Genomic DNA, 13,897 nt, shown 5'->3' on the forward strand with positions numbered 1-13,897 from the left:
ACTTTGGCGTTTTTTGGGAAAATCTTGGCGTTTGTCTCCCATAGAAGTCTATGGGAGTGAAAAAACACCAAGAAAAACGCCATGCCGTTTTTTCAGGCAGTTTTTATTCTTTTTTGGATCCCAAAAAGTGATAGAAATACCTTTTTTATTAAAATTTCCAAGGGTATCATTAAAAAAAATGTATAAAAATTATATAGTAGTGATGGAAAAAATTGTGTTTAATGAAATGTATCTTTTTTTTAGGACAAAATTTTAATTCATTTTTAAACAGGGATCAATTTGTGTGGGCGGGTGGGGACCTAAAAATTTAGCCGACAATAATAAAAATGTAGTGTGTGTGTGTTTTTTAATTTCATTTTTAAATTTTTTTAGGTAGTACTATTACTCACAGCATGGAAAACACTGTTCCATGATGGGAGTAGTAGTTACCTGTACTAATTGACAGATCGCCCCTTTGCGATCTTCTTGCATAATGTATAGCGGAGGCCGCTCTTCTATGGTCCCCTGCACTGACGTATATATACACATATTCATATTTCCTGCAGAGAGCTGTGATTGGTCAGATTGTTCCAGCCAATCACAACTCTGTGGGATATATGAATATGTGTATATATACGTTAGTGCAGGGGACCATGGAAGAGCAGCCGGCAGCATCTATACATTATACAGGACAATCGCAGCGGGTGACAGGAGGCGTGACATCCGCTGCGATCTGTCAATTAATGTAGATACTGCAGCTCCCAGCATGGAGCAGAGTGTGCTCCATGTTGGGAGCAGTAGTACCTGCAGTAAAGGACAAATCACAGTGGATGTCACTCCTCCTGACACCCGCTGCGATCCTCCTGATATGAATGTCGTGATCAGCTGTGTTCACGGCTACAGAGCCGTGAGAACAGCTGATGCTGAGCAGTATATATACATCTTATATCTACTGCCCCAGCAAGAACTTACAGTGAGCCTGCAATGTGTATACAGTATACACATTGCTGGTTCACTTAACCCCTTGCTGAGCTGTGCGCTATGCACAAGCCCGGCAAGGAAAGAGTTAACTTACACTGCTGGACAGTGTAGGTTAACCCTTTGGGTGGTATACAGTATATACAGAAGATGAAGAAATCCCTTTCCTCCCTCCAGTCCCTGTGGGTCCGTGTAGCTCCGCCCCCAAGTGATGATGTCATTATCACGGAATCCAGGTTGGTAAGGGTATAAGGCTCTGTTAACATTGTCCATTTTGGATAATGTGAGCAGACCCTTCTGCCAGTGTCTTACCAGATAGGGAGACTCCAGCTGTTGCTAAACTACCACTCCCAGCATGCCCAGACAGCCAAAGGCTGTCTGGGCATACTAGGAGTTGTAGTTGTGCACCAATTGGAGGCACCCTGTTTGGGAAGACATTGCATTATGCTCTCCCCTGCGGAGAGCGCAAAAAATGTCCTAACCCATTTTTTGTGTTTTTTTTCTTCTCGTTTCAGATCCGTGTATGCAGAGGATTATGACGGATTTGATGGATTACAAGGGATGAACTGGATTTTTTAAATAAAATGGTTAACAAGAACTGTGGGGGAGTGTTTTTTAAAATAAAATAATTTTTCCAATGTGTTGTGTTTTTTTTAAATTGAATTTTCAGGCTTAGTAGTGAAAGCCGGTCTTATTGACGGAATCCATTACTAAGCCAGGGCTTAGCGTTAGCCCCAAAAACAGCTGGCGCTAACCCCCAATTATTACCCCGGTACCCACCACCACAGGTGTGCCGGGAAGATCCGCTACCAACAGGCCCGGAGTGTCAAAAATGGCGCTCCTGGGCCTAGGCTGGAGCTGGCGTTATTTAGGCTGAGGAGGGCCAGTAACAATGGTCATCGCCCACCTTGGTAACGTCAGGCTGTTGCTGTTTGGTTGGTATTGTGCTGAGAATGAAAATATGGGGAACCCTATGCGTTTTTTTTATTATAAATAAAAAAATTAAAAAAAATGCGTAGGGTTCCCTGTATTTTCATTCTCAGCACAATACCAACCAAGCAGAAACAGCCTGACGTTACCAGGGTGGGCGAGGACCTTTGTTACTGGCCCTCCCCAGCCTAAACAACGCCAGCCTGTTATCGCCTAGGCACGCCATTTTTGACGCTCCAGGCCTGTTGGTACCGGCTCTTCCAGGCACCCCTGTGGCGGTGGGTACCGGGGTAATAATTGGGGGTTAGCGGCAGCTGATTTTGGGGCTAACACTAAGCCCTGGCTTAGTAATGAATTCCATCTATTAGAAGGCTTCCACTACTAAGCCTGAAAATTCAATAAAAAAAAAAAACAACACATTGGAAAAATTATTAAAAAAAAAAAAACACTCCACCACAGCACTCGTTAACCATTTTATTAAAATAAAAAAAATCCAGTTTATCCGTCGTAATCCATCAAATCCGTAATAATCCTCTGCATACACGGATCTGAAACGAGAAGAAAAAAATAACACAAAATATTGGTTAGTACATTTTTGTCGCTGTCCGCTGGGTAGATAGCCCATATTGCAATGTCTTCCCAAACAGGGAGCCTCCAATTGTTGCAAAAATACAACTCCCAGCATGCCCAAACAACCTTTGTCTGTCTAGACATGCTGGGAGTTGTAGTTTAGCAACAGATGGAGTCTCCCTATCTGGGAAGACACTGCCAGAAGGGTCTGTTCACATTATACAAAACAGACAATGTTAACAGAGCCTCAAAGAGACTTACTAGCCTGACTCCCGTCTGAAGCTCCGCCCCATAATGATGTAATCACTAGGGGGCGGAACTACACAAACCAAACGGGGACAGGGAGCGAGGAAGGTAAGTGGATGTCGGCTACTGTATACTCTATATACAGCTATCTATAGATAGCTGTATATTCTGTATACCGCACAAAGGGGCTATAGGAGCAGGGAGTCCTGTCAGTCTGATGAAAGGATTCCCTGCTCCTGTATAGTATACACAGGTACACTATGCCCCCCTGTATACTATACGGCCGGGAGAGGTGAGTAGTGATGCTGTACATCACTCCTCATCTCCTTACACTCTGTGGACCGGGCGCTCAGCATCCGACCCACAGAGTGGTCCCAGAAGACAGTGAGAAAACTGCCACAGGGGACAAGACTGGCTGTTTCCACACACCAGGGAAAACTCCAGAAAAAAGTGGCAGTTTTTCTGGTGTTTTTTTAGGTGTACAAAAAAAACCAAGTGGAAACCTAGCCTAAGCGCATTATTTTACACTTGCAAACGTTAACGTGCACCTGCCATTTTAGGTGACTTTTCATGATAAGCTGCCATTATACAACTTGTATAAGATATTTTTCAGCAGATTTCTGCTCTGCAGGCTTTATCTCTAATTTGCAGTTTTCCCAAAGTTGGGGGGTAGAATTCCCTCCTCCCCCCTCCATAGAGAATGGAGAGAGGGAAACTGATTCATTACAGTTTAAATAATCATTTTGTCTAATAAGATATATTACAAAGTTTCTTATATTTGCATGTACTATTGAGCTATGCAAAGTTTGTTCAAATGACAGTGCCTCTTTAAACTTCTATTGTTCTGACTCTTTTCCAGAATAGATTAGTACACACTGGGGCTCATAATATAATTTCCATATCTGAGGCATATGCATTCACTCGGGCTAGTTTCATAGAAAGGCGATAAATATATCTGTAATATGATGTTTTCTGCGTTCACCGGGTAGGAGGAACATACAAACTTCAGGTTGGTTTCTAAACAAGGACCTCAGTACGTCTACAGTGCTATCCCCTGAGCTATTTAGTCTTACACTGTGCTTGAAATTCCAAGGTCCTTCTCTATCCATTGCATATATTAAAGTTTGCAGATAGTCCATTAAATTTACTGAATATGGCTATGTCTAAGCTTAATGGACCATAAAACCAGAAGATATATCAAGTCATAATCTACTTTAGAGTTTTATAAGTTCAGCTATCATACTAGATAAATGGAATTTGTTACAATGTACCAGCATCACAGCCCCAAACTAAACTTCAGATTAAACCCATAAATCTCAGCACCGGTCTGAGACATGTTTTCCTTCACTGGATGAATATCTCTTTTCCCTCGCTGCCAGTGTTTACTATAGGCTTAATTTTATATACAATAATAACAATATGTGTAGTTTGAAGTTCATGAAGCATTATTCAAGTTATTTTACTCTTTTATTTTTGTTTTTAGCTATACTATGGGACTTGGCCATATATTGCTTTCATCCCTTCTGTTATACACTGCAGCACTTCTGTGTTGCGGTGTATTATGTCTGTAAATATGACAAAAAGTGCAGGACGGAATAGGATCACATACATGTCAAATGTAGGAGCCTTTGTTGGGCCCCCAGCTTTCATCGCAACCCATAGCTACAGCCATCCTATATTTGTGTGGAGAAGGTGCTGATGGGCTTACAGAAGGTGCTACCTCCTTCTGTTAAACCACCTAGGTGCTGCGGTCACTATTGATGTTGCATTTAATGGGTTCAGTGACCATTCCCATCTCCATGATCAGTTTTTAAATTGTAAGGCATGTAATGTTATACACTTTTGTCAATTTTTTCATATAATTTTCTCATATCCTGTACTCATATTTTAATCTAATATCATCTTCTCATGTCCCACCCTCTTATTTCTTCCTTATATTTGAACCTCATATCCCATCCTCATATCGTATCCTCATATCCCAACCTTTTTGTGAAAATGTTGGGGACACGCCCCTGTTTGGCAACCACGCCCACTTTTCTTGATGACCACACCCTTTTCGGGTTTTCTCTGTAAAATGGAGAGTTAGTCGTGTTGTTTTAAATTCTGACAGAATTTCTTGCGCAATGTTCCAAAATCTGGCACAGAATCTGACAAAACATGTCGAGTTTACAACAGTAAACCAGGGCCATTGAGTTATATATATAATCACTCAGATGCATGGGCCCCACTGCTTGTGTGTAAGCTGTACTGTGTCAGTGAGTCATTATTCAAACTGCTAGTAGCTTTCACAAAACTGGTGTACCTGCAGTGTCAATCAGCCAGCATGAGCCCTCCCTGCTATTAGCAGAAAAAGAGAGGGGCCTCGACTCTCTGAAGACCTAACCTAGCAACTGTCTTATGGTTAATTTGCTTTTCATGCTCTGAAAATGGTTTCACTGCTCATAATGTCAATATGTTATTTGACAAATCAGCCATTGATGATATCATTGTACTGCTTGCTTGAACTTGTGCGCTCCTGGTGCACTCCTTGTGCTCTTCTATGGGCCATATGATACATTTTCTGTTAAGTGCTGTTAAGCATATCCTCATTAGTGATGGCTTGGCATTCACTTCTAGTTGGTAGTGGTTTTATTTTGCTTTTTTACATAGTTTCATCTGCTTTCAAGAAGACAAGTTTTGGTAAAAAGCCTTTACACCAAAATGTGTAGCATTTTGTAGCATCTCATTTTGTTTTAGACACTCTTGGCAACTTTTTTTTTTATCATTGGGTATGGCTTAGTGGGAAAGAGCTTGTCATAGCTTAAAAAACAGCAAAATATGACAACATTTAACCAAGATTATGGTATAAAAGCTTAGGACCTGCACCTTTGAGTCATTTATAGCATGTCCGGTAGATATTCCATAAATGTCTTAAATGGGAATATCCCAAAATCCTTACTTCTGCTAAGATGTTTATGATTGGACATAAAAGATCCCATTCATGTTAAAGGGATGATTTCAACATACTGGACAGTCCATTGTCATCTGATTTTTTATACTAAAGTCATTTGGACGGTGGATGTGAACGATAATGAAGACACAGGATAGATGTTGGCCTAGTAAATTCAATGCAAGAGAAGTCTCTTTTTCTGAACTCAATGAGACAATGAGACAGATAGAAAACTGATATAAGACATAAAAACTCTATTGTCATCTATTGCAAACAATGGAACAGATAATAAACCATTTATGAACATTAAAGGGGTACTCCCGTTGAAAACTTTTTTTTTTAAATCAACTGGTGCCAGAAAGTTAAACAGATTTGTAAATTACTTCTATTAAAGAAAATCTTAATCCTTCCAGTACTTATTATCTGCTGAATACTACAGAGGAAATGGTTTTCTTTTTGGAACACAGAGCTCTCTGTTGACATCATGACCACAGTGCTCTCTACTGACATCTCTGTCCATGAATGTATGGTACCCACCATACATTCCAGTGACACTGATCTCCACCCTCAATTTAAGCCCCGCCAGATGTTTTTTTTTGGCGCCATTCACCTCTGTGTATATAAACTCACTGTGTGCTGACTTCATTATGCAATTGATAAAGAGGGAATATACCCTTGAAACGCATTTTGCTCCACATGTATGAATAAAATACATGCTGCTTATTACCTACTGCATCCGTCTTCAATTCTTCAAACTCCAAGGCAGCGCCACTGCAAGTCTTTTTTCTGCTCTTACCTATTTTCTGAAGTAGGAGGACGAGATAGGAGGTCGGAATATGGGGTTGGGATATGACAACAATATATGAGGAAGTCAAAAGCTTCCTCTGTTGATTTTCCTCCACAACAAGGATTAGGAAGTAAAAACCGTGTAACACCGGTTACTCAGCTAGTATCTATATATAAAACTCATTGGGGGACATTTACTAATCTAGTCTATTCTGGGTATGCTTATAGACCAGCGTATGTGGTAGTCTCCTGTCTATTGTGCTCCTAATTTATCAAAGGTCTCACAGCCCTTGATAAATTCTGTGCTCAGACTTCAGGGTCTACAGCTTAAACTGCATTTATACCTGCTCCAACATGGTCTGACATTTCAGTGTATTTTGGGCAGATGCGACGTCGCACAAAAGTCGCACTTGATAAATTCAGCACCAATGCATTTTCCATTGTGTATTTCCGTCTAAAATAGACTTGCATGCATCATGTTCTAAAAATCCTCTACAGCAAAAGTCGCAGAAAAGTCGCACATATTTAGACTGCGACTTTCTGTGCGACAAATTTAGACAGGAAAAACCAGTCTAAATCCTTTGATAAATCTCCCCCAATATGTTTGTGTGTGTATGTTCCAGCATCACGTCCAAACGGCTAAAGATATTAACATGAAACTTGGCACACATGTTACTTATATGTCAACAACAAACATAGGATAGGTAATTTAACCCTTAATCACCCCCATTTGCCAGGGGCAGGGTTTTTGTTTAAAGCCCCATACAAGTCTATGGGAAATATATGTTATTGCATAACTTCCAAACGGCTGGAGATATTTAGATAATACTTGGTCACATGTTACTTATACGTCCACTTAAAATATAGGGTAGTTAATTTAACCCTTAACTACCCCCCTTTGTGAGGGTCTGGGTTTTTGTTTAAAGTCCCATGCAAATCAATGGGAAATGTATGTTCCCACATAACTTCCGTACAGCTGGACATATTTCAATACCTGGTACACATATTACGGGTTGGGATAGGAGGTAGAGATATGAGGATGGGATAGGAGGTCGGGATAGGAGGTCGGGATAAGAGGTCAGGATAGGAGGTCGGGATAGGAGGTCAGGATAAGAGGTCAGGATAGGAGGACCGGATAGGAGGTCGGGATAGGAGGACGGGAAATGGGGTTGGGATATGACAACAATATATGAGGATGGCATATGAAGTCAAAAGCTTCCTCCTTTTTTATTTTCATTCCCAACAAGGATCAGGAAGGAAAAACCGGGCAACGCCGGATACTCAGCTAGTTAATAAGTCTTTTATATCTTTTACAAATTTATATAATAGCAATTAATAATAATAATAAAACTTGACATATAAAAAAATTGTATTTGTAACAAAAATAATTAAAAAATAAAACATTAAATCATTACTATTTAATCTTTAAATTAACCAAAACACATTATAAATATTACACATGAATAACATTATAAGATTACACATGCTAACATTACAAATTTTAAGGCTGTGTTAACACAATGTAAAATATTTGTTGTGTATTAAAGTTTACTCAGCAAAAATGCAGCTGCGTTTTATTTTGCAGGCACATTTTCTAGGATAATCGGCTTGTATTTTAAAATATTCACCGACATTTAATGCTATGTGAACCCAGCCTTAAAATTAGCAAGGTTATAATACCTTGTTGTTATGCTTTGTTGACAACACCTTGTCAGTGATGGAACAAGGTTAGAGCGTACCTGTCAGACCCAACAAAAAAAAAAAGAATGAATATGCTACTCAGTGCCTAATTCTGACCATGTACATCTAATTTGTATGCCTCTATCACCTATATATAGGGACCCCTAGTGGGGGGATCTTCATGAGCCGTTTTCTTTAAAAATATTCAAAGAAAATGTAAACAACCATATCACAAATGGTCTTTAATTTTCATCAGTAACAACATATAAAAAGTTTTTGGATCTGACAGTGCCCATTTAAAATTTTTTATATGCCCAGGCATGAATTTAATAACTTTTCCGAAAAGTCTCAAATAATACATTTGCCACTGTCCACTGTCCCAGCAAAAATGAAATTGGCTTCTACTGAACACATTTCTGGTGCCAAAATGTCCCCAAATAAGGCTCACACAAACACGTATTGCTCAAAAATGTGCAACATTTTACAAGCATTGCCTTTTACATTGAGCAGGTGAGTGTGTAGTAAATGTGTATAGTATAATAGTGTTAATTATTCATCGTCAGAGCTCAGGTGTTCTTGCTCCAATATATAATTAGAAGTATCCAGGCAACTGAGAAAGTGAGATGTGGTGTATCGCTGAACATGAAGTGAATGAGCATTAAATGGACACCTATAATCTGATTCTTTTAACTTTGTTTGCAGGAAGATCTAAGATTATAAAATGTCTAAACAGTCGGCATCAAATGTCAGATCTATCCAGGTATGTACGTGTAACTGGCGGTGAATGACATTCTCTGCATGCATTGTATATGTATCCTATAGTTGTATACGTTATCACATATAACTATATCTTATGTTATGACTAATCAATAAAACATTGGGTTGCAATAAATGTTGTAGATAAAAATGAATAGATATATATAATACTTTTACTACTAAGTTTATTTAATTTTTTCCCTTTTTTTATTTTTTATTTTTTTTTACTGTTTTGTGCAATGGTTCTTTACAAGATAATGAGTTCACAAGGAATCTATTAGTTTGCAGATTTAACTTTGAATACTTTAATATTTAATACATCTACCAGATCACATGTAGCTATCTAACTTCTTCATATAATCTGCATTAAAGTTGACCACATATGGTTATATGGCTCAATGCATACATTTTTTTCCTATGGCTGATATACATGGATGCCTGTGTTTTGTGCCAAAACATAGAACATGTTATTAATGTACAGTATTTAGTGCATTTAAGACTCCATTAAACCATGTTCATTTCCACTTACACTTTTTAAAATATGGTAATTGTAAAAAGTGTCTAAAACTAAAATAAAATTATGGAAAGTTTACAAGTTTACAAAAAAAAAAAAAAGAAAAGAAAAAAAACATACATATTACCAAAAAAGTATCTCATTATTACAAAAAAAGCACTGGGTGTTCCCTAAACTGTCTACAAGATGAACAATCAATATTGCCCATAGCTAGAGATGAGATTTTTGAAAAATTAGATTCAGCCAATTTGCCGAATTTTCCCCAAAAATGTTTTCGGTCCGAATTTATTCGTGGCTAATCGCTATTAAAAATGGCTATTTCTGGCCTACAGAGAGCCTCAATAGGGGTGTAGAACACTTTGCATTGCTGTAACATGCATAGAGAGTTTGCTGGGTTAGTGAAATCATACTGTTATTCAGTATGACATGCAGATTAGAGGCAACGCTATTAGAATCACTGTTCAGAGCGGCAGTGGCGTTGCGACCCGGGTGCGGAGGGTGCGGCCCGCACCGGGTGACACCAACCTAATGGGGTGACACCAAGACGCTCCGCAGTACCCACACCCCCTCCCCAGCTACACTGACACCCCCCTATGTGCCCGACCGGCCTCCCATCCGTCAGCACACCCCCCCCTGTGCGTGTGTGCGGTGCGCTCGTCCGTTAGCAACCCCCCCCCCCTTTCAGTGCGCCCGTCCGTCATCACGCCCCCCCCCCCTCTCACCTTCACCAGTACTGTGCCCGGCCTCCGCTCCCACGTCTGCGCCGGCCTGACGTCACACCACATGGCCGCGCAGGGGGACGTCAGTTACGTCACTCGCATTGCGCCCGGTGAGAAGGATCGCTGCGCTGGATGGGTGAGTGTGTGTGTCTGTCTCTATCTATGTTTGTGTGTGTGTGTGACTGTGTGTGTTTGTGTGACTCTCTGAGTGTGTGTGTGACTGTGTATTTGTGTGACTCTGTGTGCGACTGTGTGTTTGTGTGACTGTGTGTGTGTGTGTGTGTGTGTGACTCTGTGTGTGTGTGACTGTGTGACTCTGTGTGTCTGTCTGTGAGTGTGTGTCTCTCTGACTGTGTGTGTTTGTGTGTGTGTCTCTCTGTGTTGTATGTGTGTTTTTTTTTTGTGTGAGTGTGCGTGTGTGTGTGTGTGTGTGGGGAGACTTTGACGCATTGTGGGGAACCTGCGGCCTAATGTGGGGAGTCTGTGCTACCTAATGTGGGGAGTCTATGCTACCTAATGTGGGGAGTCTATGCTACCTAATGTGCGGAGTATATGCTACCTAATGTGCGGAGTCTATGATACCTAATGTGCGGAGTCTATGCTACCTAATGTGGGGAGTCTATGCTAGCTAATGTGGGGAATCTGTGCTACCGAATGTGGGGAAACTGGTACCTAATGTGGGGAATCTGTGCTACCTAATATGGGGAAATTGCTACCTAATGTGGGGTAACTGGTACCTACCTAATGTGGGGAAACTGGTACCAAATGGGAGGAATCTATGCTGCCTAATGTGGGGAAAAGATGCTACCTAATGTGGGGAAAAGATGCTACCTAATGTGGGGAAACTGCTACCTACCTAATGTGGGGGAACTGCTGCCTACCTAATGCTCCCCCCCCTGGCAGTAGCACCCTCATCATCCGCCAGCAACTACCCCCCCCCCCCAGCAGCACCTCCATCAGCAGATCCTGATGGTGGATGATGGCGGTGCTCCTGCCAGGAGGATGATCCTGCCGATGGATGATGGGGGTGATACTGCCAGGGGGGATGGCCAGTAGCACCCTCATCATCCTTCAGCAACACCCCCCCCCCCAGTAGTAGCACCCCGATCATCCACTAGCAACACCACCAATACCCCCCTCCCGTGGTAATAGCATCAGCTAACGGATGTTGAGGGGTGTTACTGCGGTTGTGGTATTATATTCAGAGGGTGCACTGTATGGCAACGTTATATTCAGAGGGCGCAGTTTGTGGTAGTGTTATATTCAGAGGGCACAGTGGGTGGTAGTATTATATTCAGAGGGCGCAGTTTGTGGTAGTATTATTAGAGATGAGCGAACTTACAGTAAATTCGATTCGTCACGAACTTGTCGGCTCAGCAGTTGATGACTTATCCTGCGTAAATTAGTTCAGCCTTCAGGTGCTCCGGTGGGCTGGAAAAGGTGGATACATTCATAGGAAAGAGTCTCCTAGGACAATATCCACCTTTTCCAGCCCACGGGAGCACCTGAAAGCTGAACTAATTTATGCAGGAAAAGCCATCAACTGCCGAGCCGAGAAGTTTGTGACGAGTTGAATTTACTGTAGTTTGCTCATCTCTAAGTATTATATTCAGAGGGCGCAGTGGGTGGTAGTAATATATTCAGAGTGTACAGTATGTGTTGGTATTATATTCAGAGGGTACAGTATGTGGCAGATTTATATTCAGAGGGTACAGTATATGGTAGTATTATATTCAGAGGGTACAGTATGTGATAGTATTATATTCAGGGGTACAGTATGTGGCAGATTTATATTCAGAGGGTACAGTATGTGATGGTATTATATTCAGAATGTACAGATGTGTGGTAGTATTATATTCAGTGGTTGCAGTGTATGGAAGGTTTATAATCAAAGAGTGTAGTGTATAGTAGTATTATATTTAGAGGGTACAGTGTGTGGCGGTATTATATTCAGGCGTACAGTATGTGGCAGATTTATATTCAGAGTGTACAGTATGTGTTGGTATATTCAGAATGTACAGTGTGTGGTAGTATTATATTCAGTGGGTATGGTGTGTGGAAGGTTTATAATCAAAGAGTATAGTGTATAGTAGTATTATATTTAGAGGATACAGTGTCTGGCAGGTTTATAATAATAATTGTTTTCATATAGAGGATGAGAATGCGCTGACATAGTGAGGAGACGTCTGGGCGTCACATTCTACAGACAGAAGTTTTAGCTGGACCAGGCGGTATGTACCATCTGAATTAGATAAGGGAAGACTATAGAGAAGACGTCACTGATATCATTGTGTATTCTCCTCTCTATGTCCTATCAGAGCTGTAGTCGCTTGTCAGTTCTACAGTTATGGTCAGTGAAACTACAACTCCCAGCATAACCTCACCACTGCATAAAGGGGTACTCTACTGGAAAACATTTTTTTTAATCAACTGGTGCTACAAAGTTAAACAGATTTGTAAATTACTTCTATTTAAAAATCTTAATCCTTCCAGTACTTATTAGCTGCTGTATAAGCGATTCACAGGAAGTTCTTTTCTTTTTTAATTTCTTTTCTGTCTGACCACAGTGCTCTGTGCTGACATCTCTGTCCATGTCAAGAACTGTCCATAGTAGGAGCAAATCCCCATAGCAAACCTATCCTGCTCTGGACAGTTCCTGACATGGACAGAGGTGTCAGCAAATAGCACTGTGGTCAGATTGGAAAGAACTACGCAACTTCCTGTGGAGCATACACCAGCTTATAAGTACTGTAAGTATTAAGATTTTAAATAGAAGTAATTTAAAAATCTGTTTAACTTTCTGGCACCAGTTGATATAAAAGTAAATGTTTTCCAGTGGAGTACCCCTTTAAGTAATTCTGGGAGCTGTATGTTTAAATGGTGAAAACTTCTTTAACACTTTCCCATTCTGTGGTAACTGGTATATCTGATTATTATACTGGAATTTCTCACAATGCGCTACAACAGTGGTGTCTGTCACAACAGGCTAAAAACTTACTGGGGGGAGGGGGGAGGTATGGGGGTGACATCATTTTCTACCGCACCGGGTGACACCAACCCTAGCAACGCCACTGCAGAGCGGCACAATGAGAGCGTGGAGGTGGCTGCAGCACAAGGAGACCAAATAGCGGCAGGTGGTGGCAGCATGAGGAGACCATATAGTGGCTGAATGACACAGCGTGGAGGTGGTGGCAGCATGAGGAGACCATTCCCGATATCAGTCACCATGGTTCCCATTTCCAGTTTTCGTGGAGTAAGCCATGATTTAATTTCTTGATTAATGACTTTTATCAGTTTCTCCCCTGTGTGACTCCGGTGGCCAAGGCAAACCATGTGAAGAACAATGTGACACTGCCGTGCACTGGATTGTTCTCAATCATCATCTGGGAAGACCAGGTGATGTCAATCTCAAAGGTTTTAAATGCCCAGACTCATCTGGCCTTGCCCCTACAATCAGCACCATGGGTTCTTTTAAGCAGTTGTCTAGAAATCTGAAACTGAAAATAGTTAACGCTCACAAAACTGGAGAAGGCTATAAGAAGATAGCAAAACATTTTCAGATGTCAATATCCTCTGTTCGGAATGTAATTAAGAAATGGCAGTCATTAGGAACAGTGGAAGTTAAAGCAAGATTTGGAAGACCAAGAAAAATATCAGACAGAACAGCTCGCAGGATTGTGAGAAAAATTATTCAAAACCCACATTTGACTGCACAATCCCTCCAGAAAGTTCTGTGGACCGATGAGGTTAAAATTAAACTTTTTGGCCGGAATGAGCAAAGGTACGTTTGGAGAAGAAGGGAACAAAATT

General features: G+C 40.9%; 1 protein-coding gene across 4 annotated transcripts in view; it reads left to right on the top strand.

The window, feature by feature from the left end:
* Nucleotides 1-13,897, top strand: part of SMPX (small muscle protein X-linked) — a 153,086-nt gene that overhangs the window by 63,569 nt on the left and 75,620 nt on the right. For all 4 annotated transcript variants that reach the window (XM_056558609.1, XM_056558610.1, XM_056558607.1 and 1 more), the window contains exon 2: nucleotides 8,801-8,858. In XM_056558609.1, coding sequence (XP_056414584.1) covers nucleotides 8,820-8,858 — 39 coding nt within the window. In that variant the 5' untranslated portion in view covers nucleotides 8,801-8,819. The remainder of the gene's footprint in view (nucleotides 1-8,800; nucleotides 8,859-13,897) is intronic.

The sequence above is a fragment of the Hyla sarda genome, chromosome 2 (assembly GCF_029499605.1).
Source record: "Hyla sarda isolate aHylSar1 chromosome 2, aHylSar1.hap1, whole genome shotgun sequence".
Classification (NCBI taxonomy): Eukaryota; Metazoa; Chordata; class Amphibia; order Anura; family Hylidae; genus Hyla; species Hyla sarda.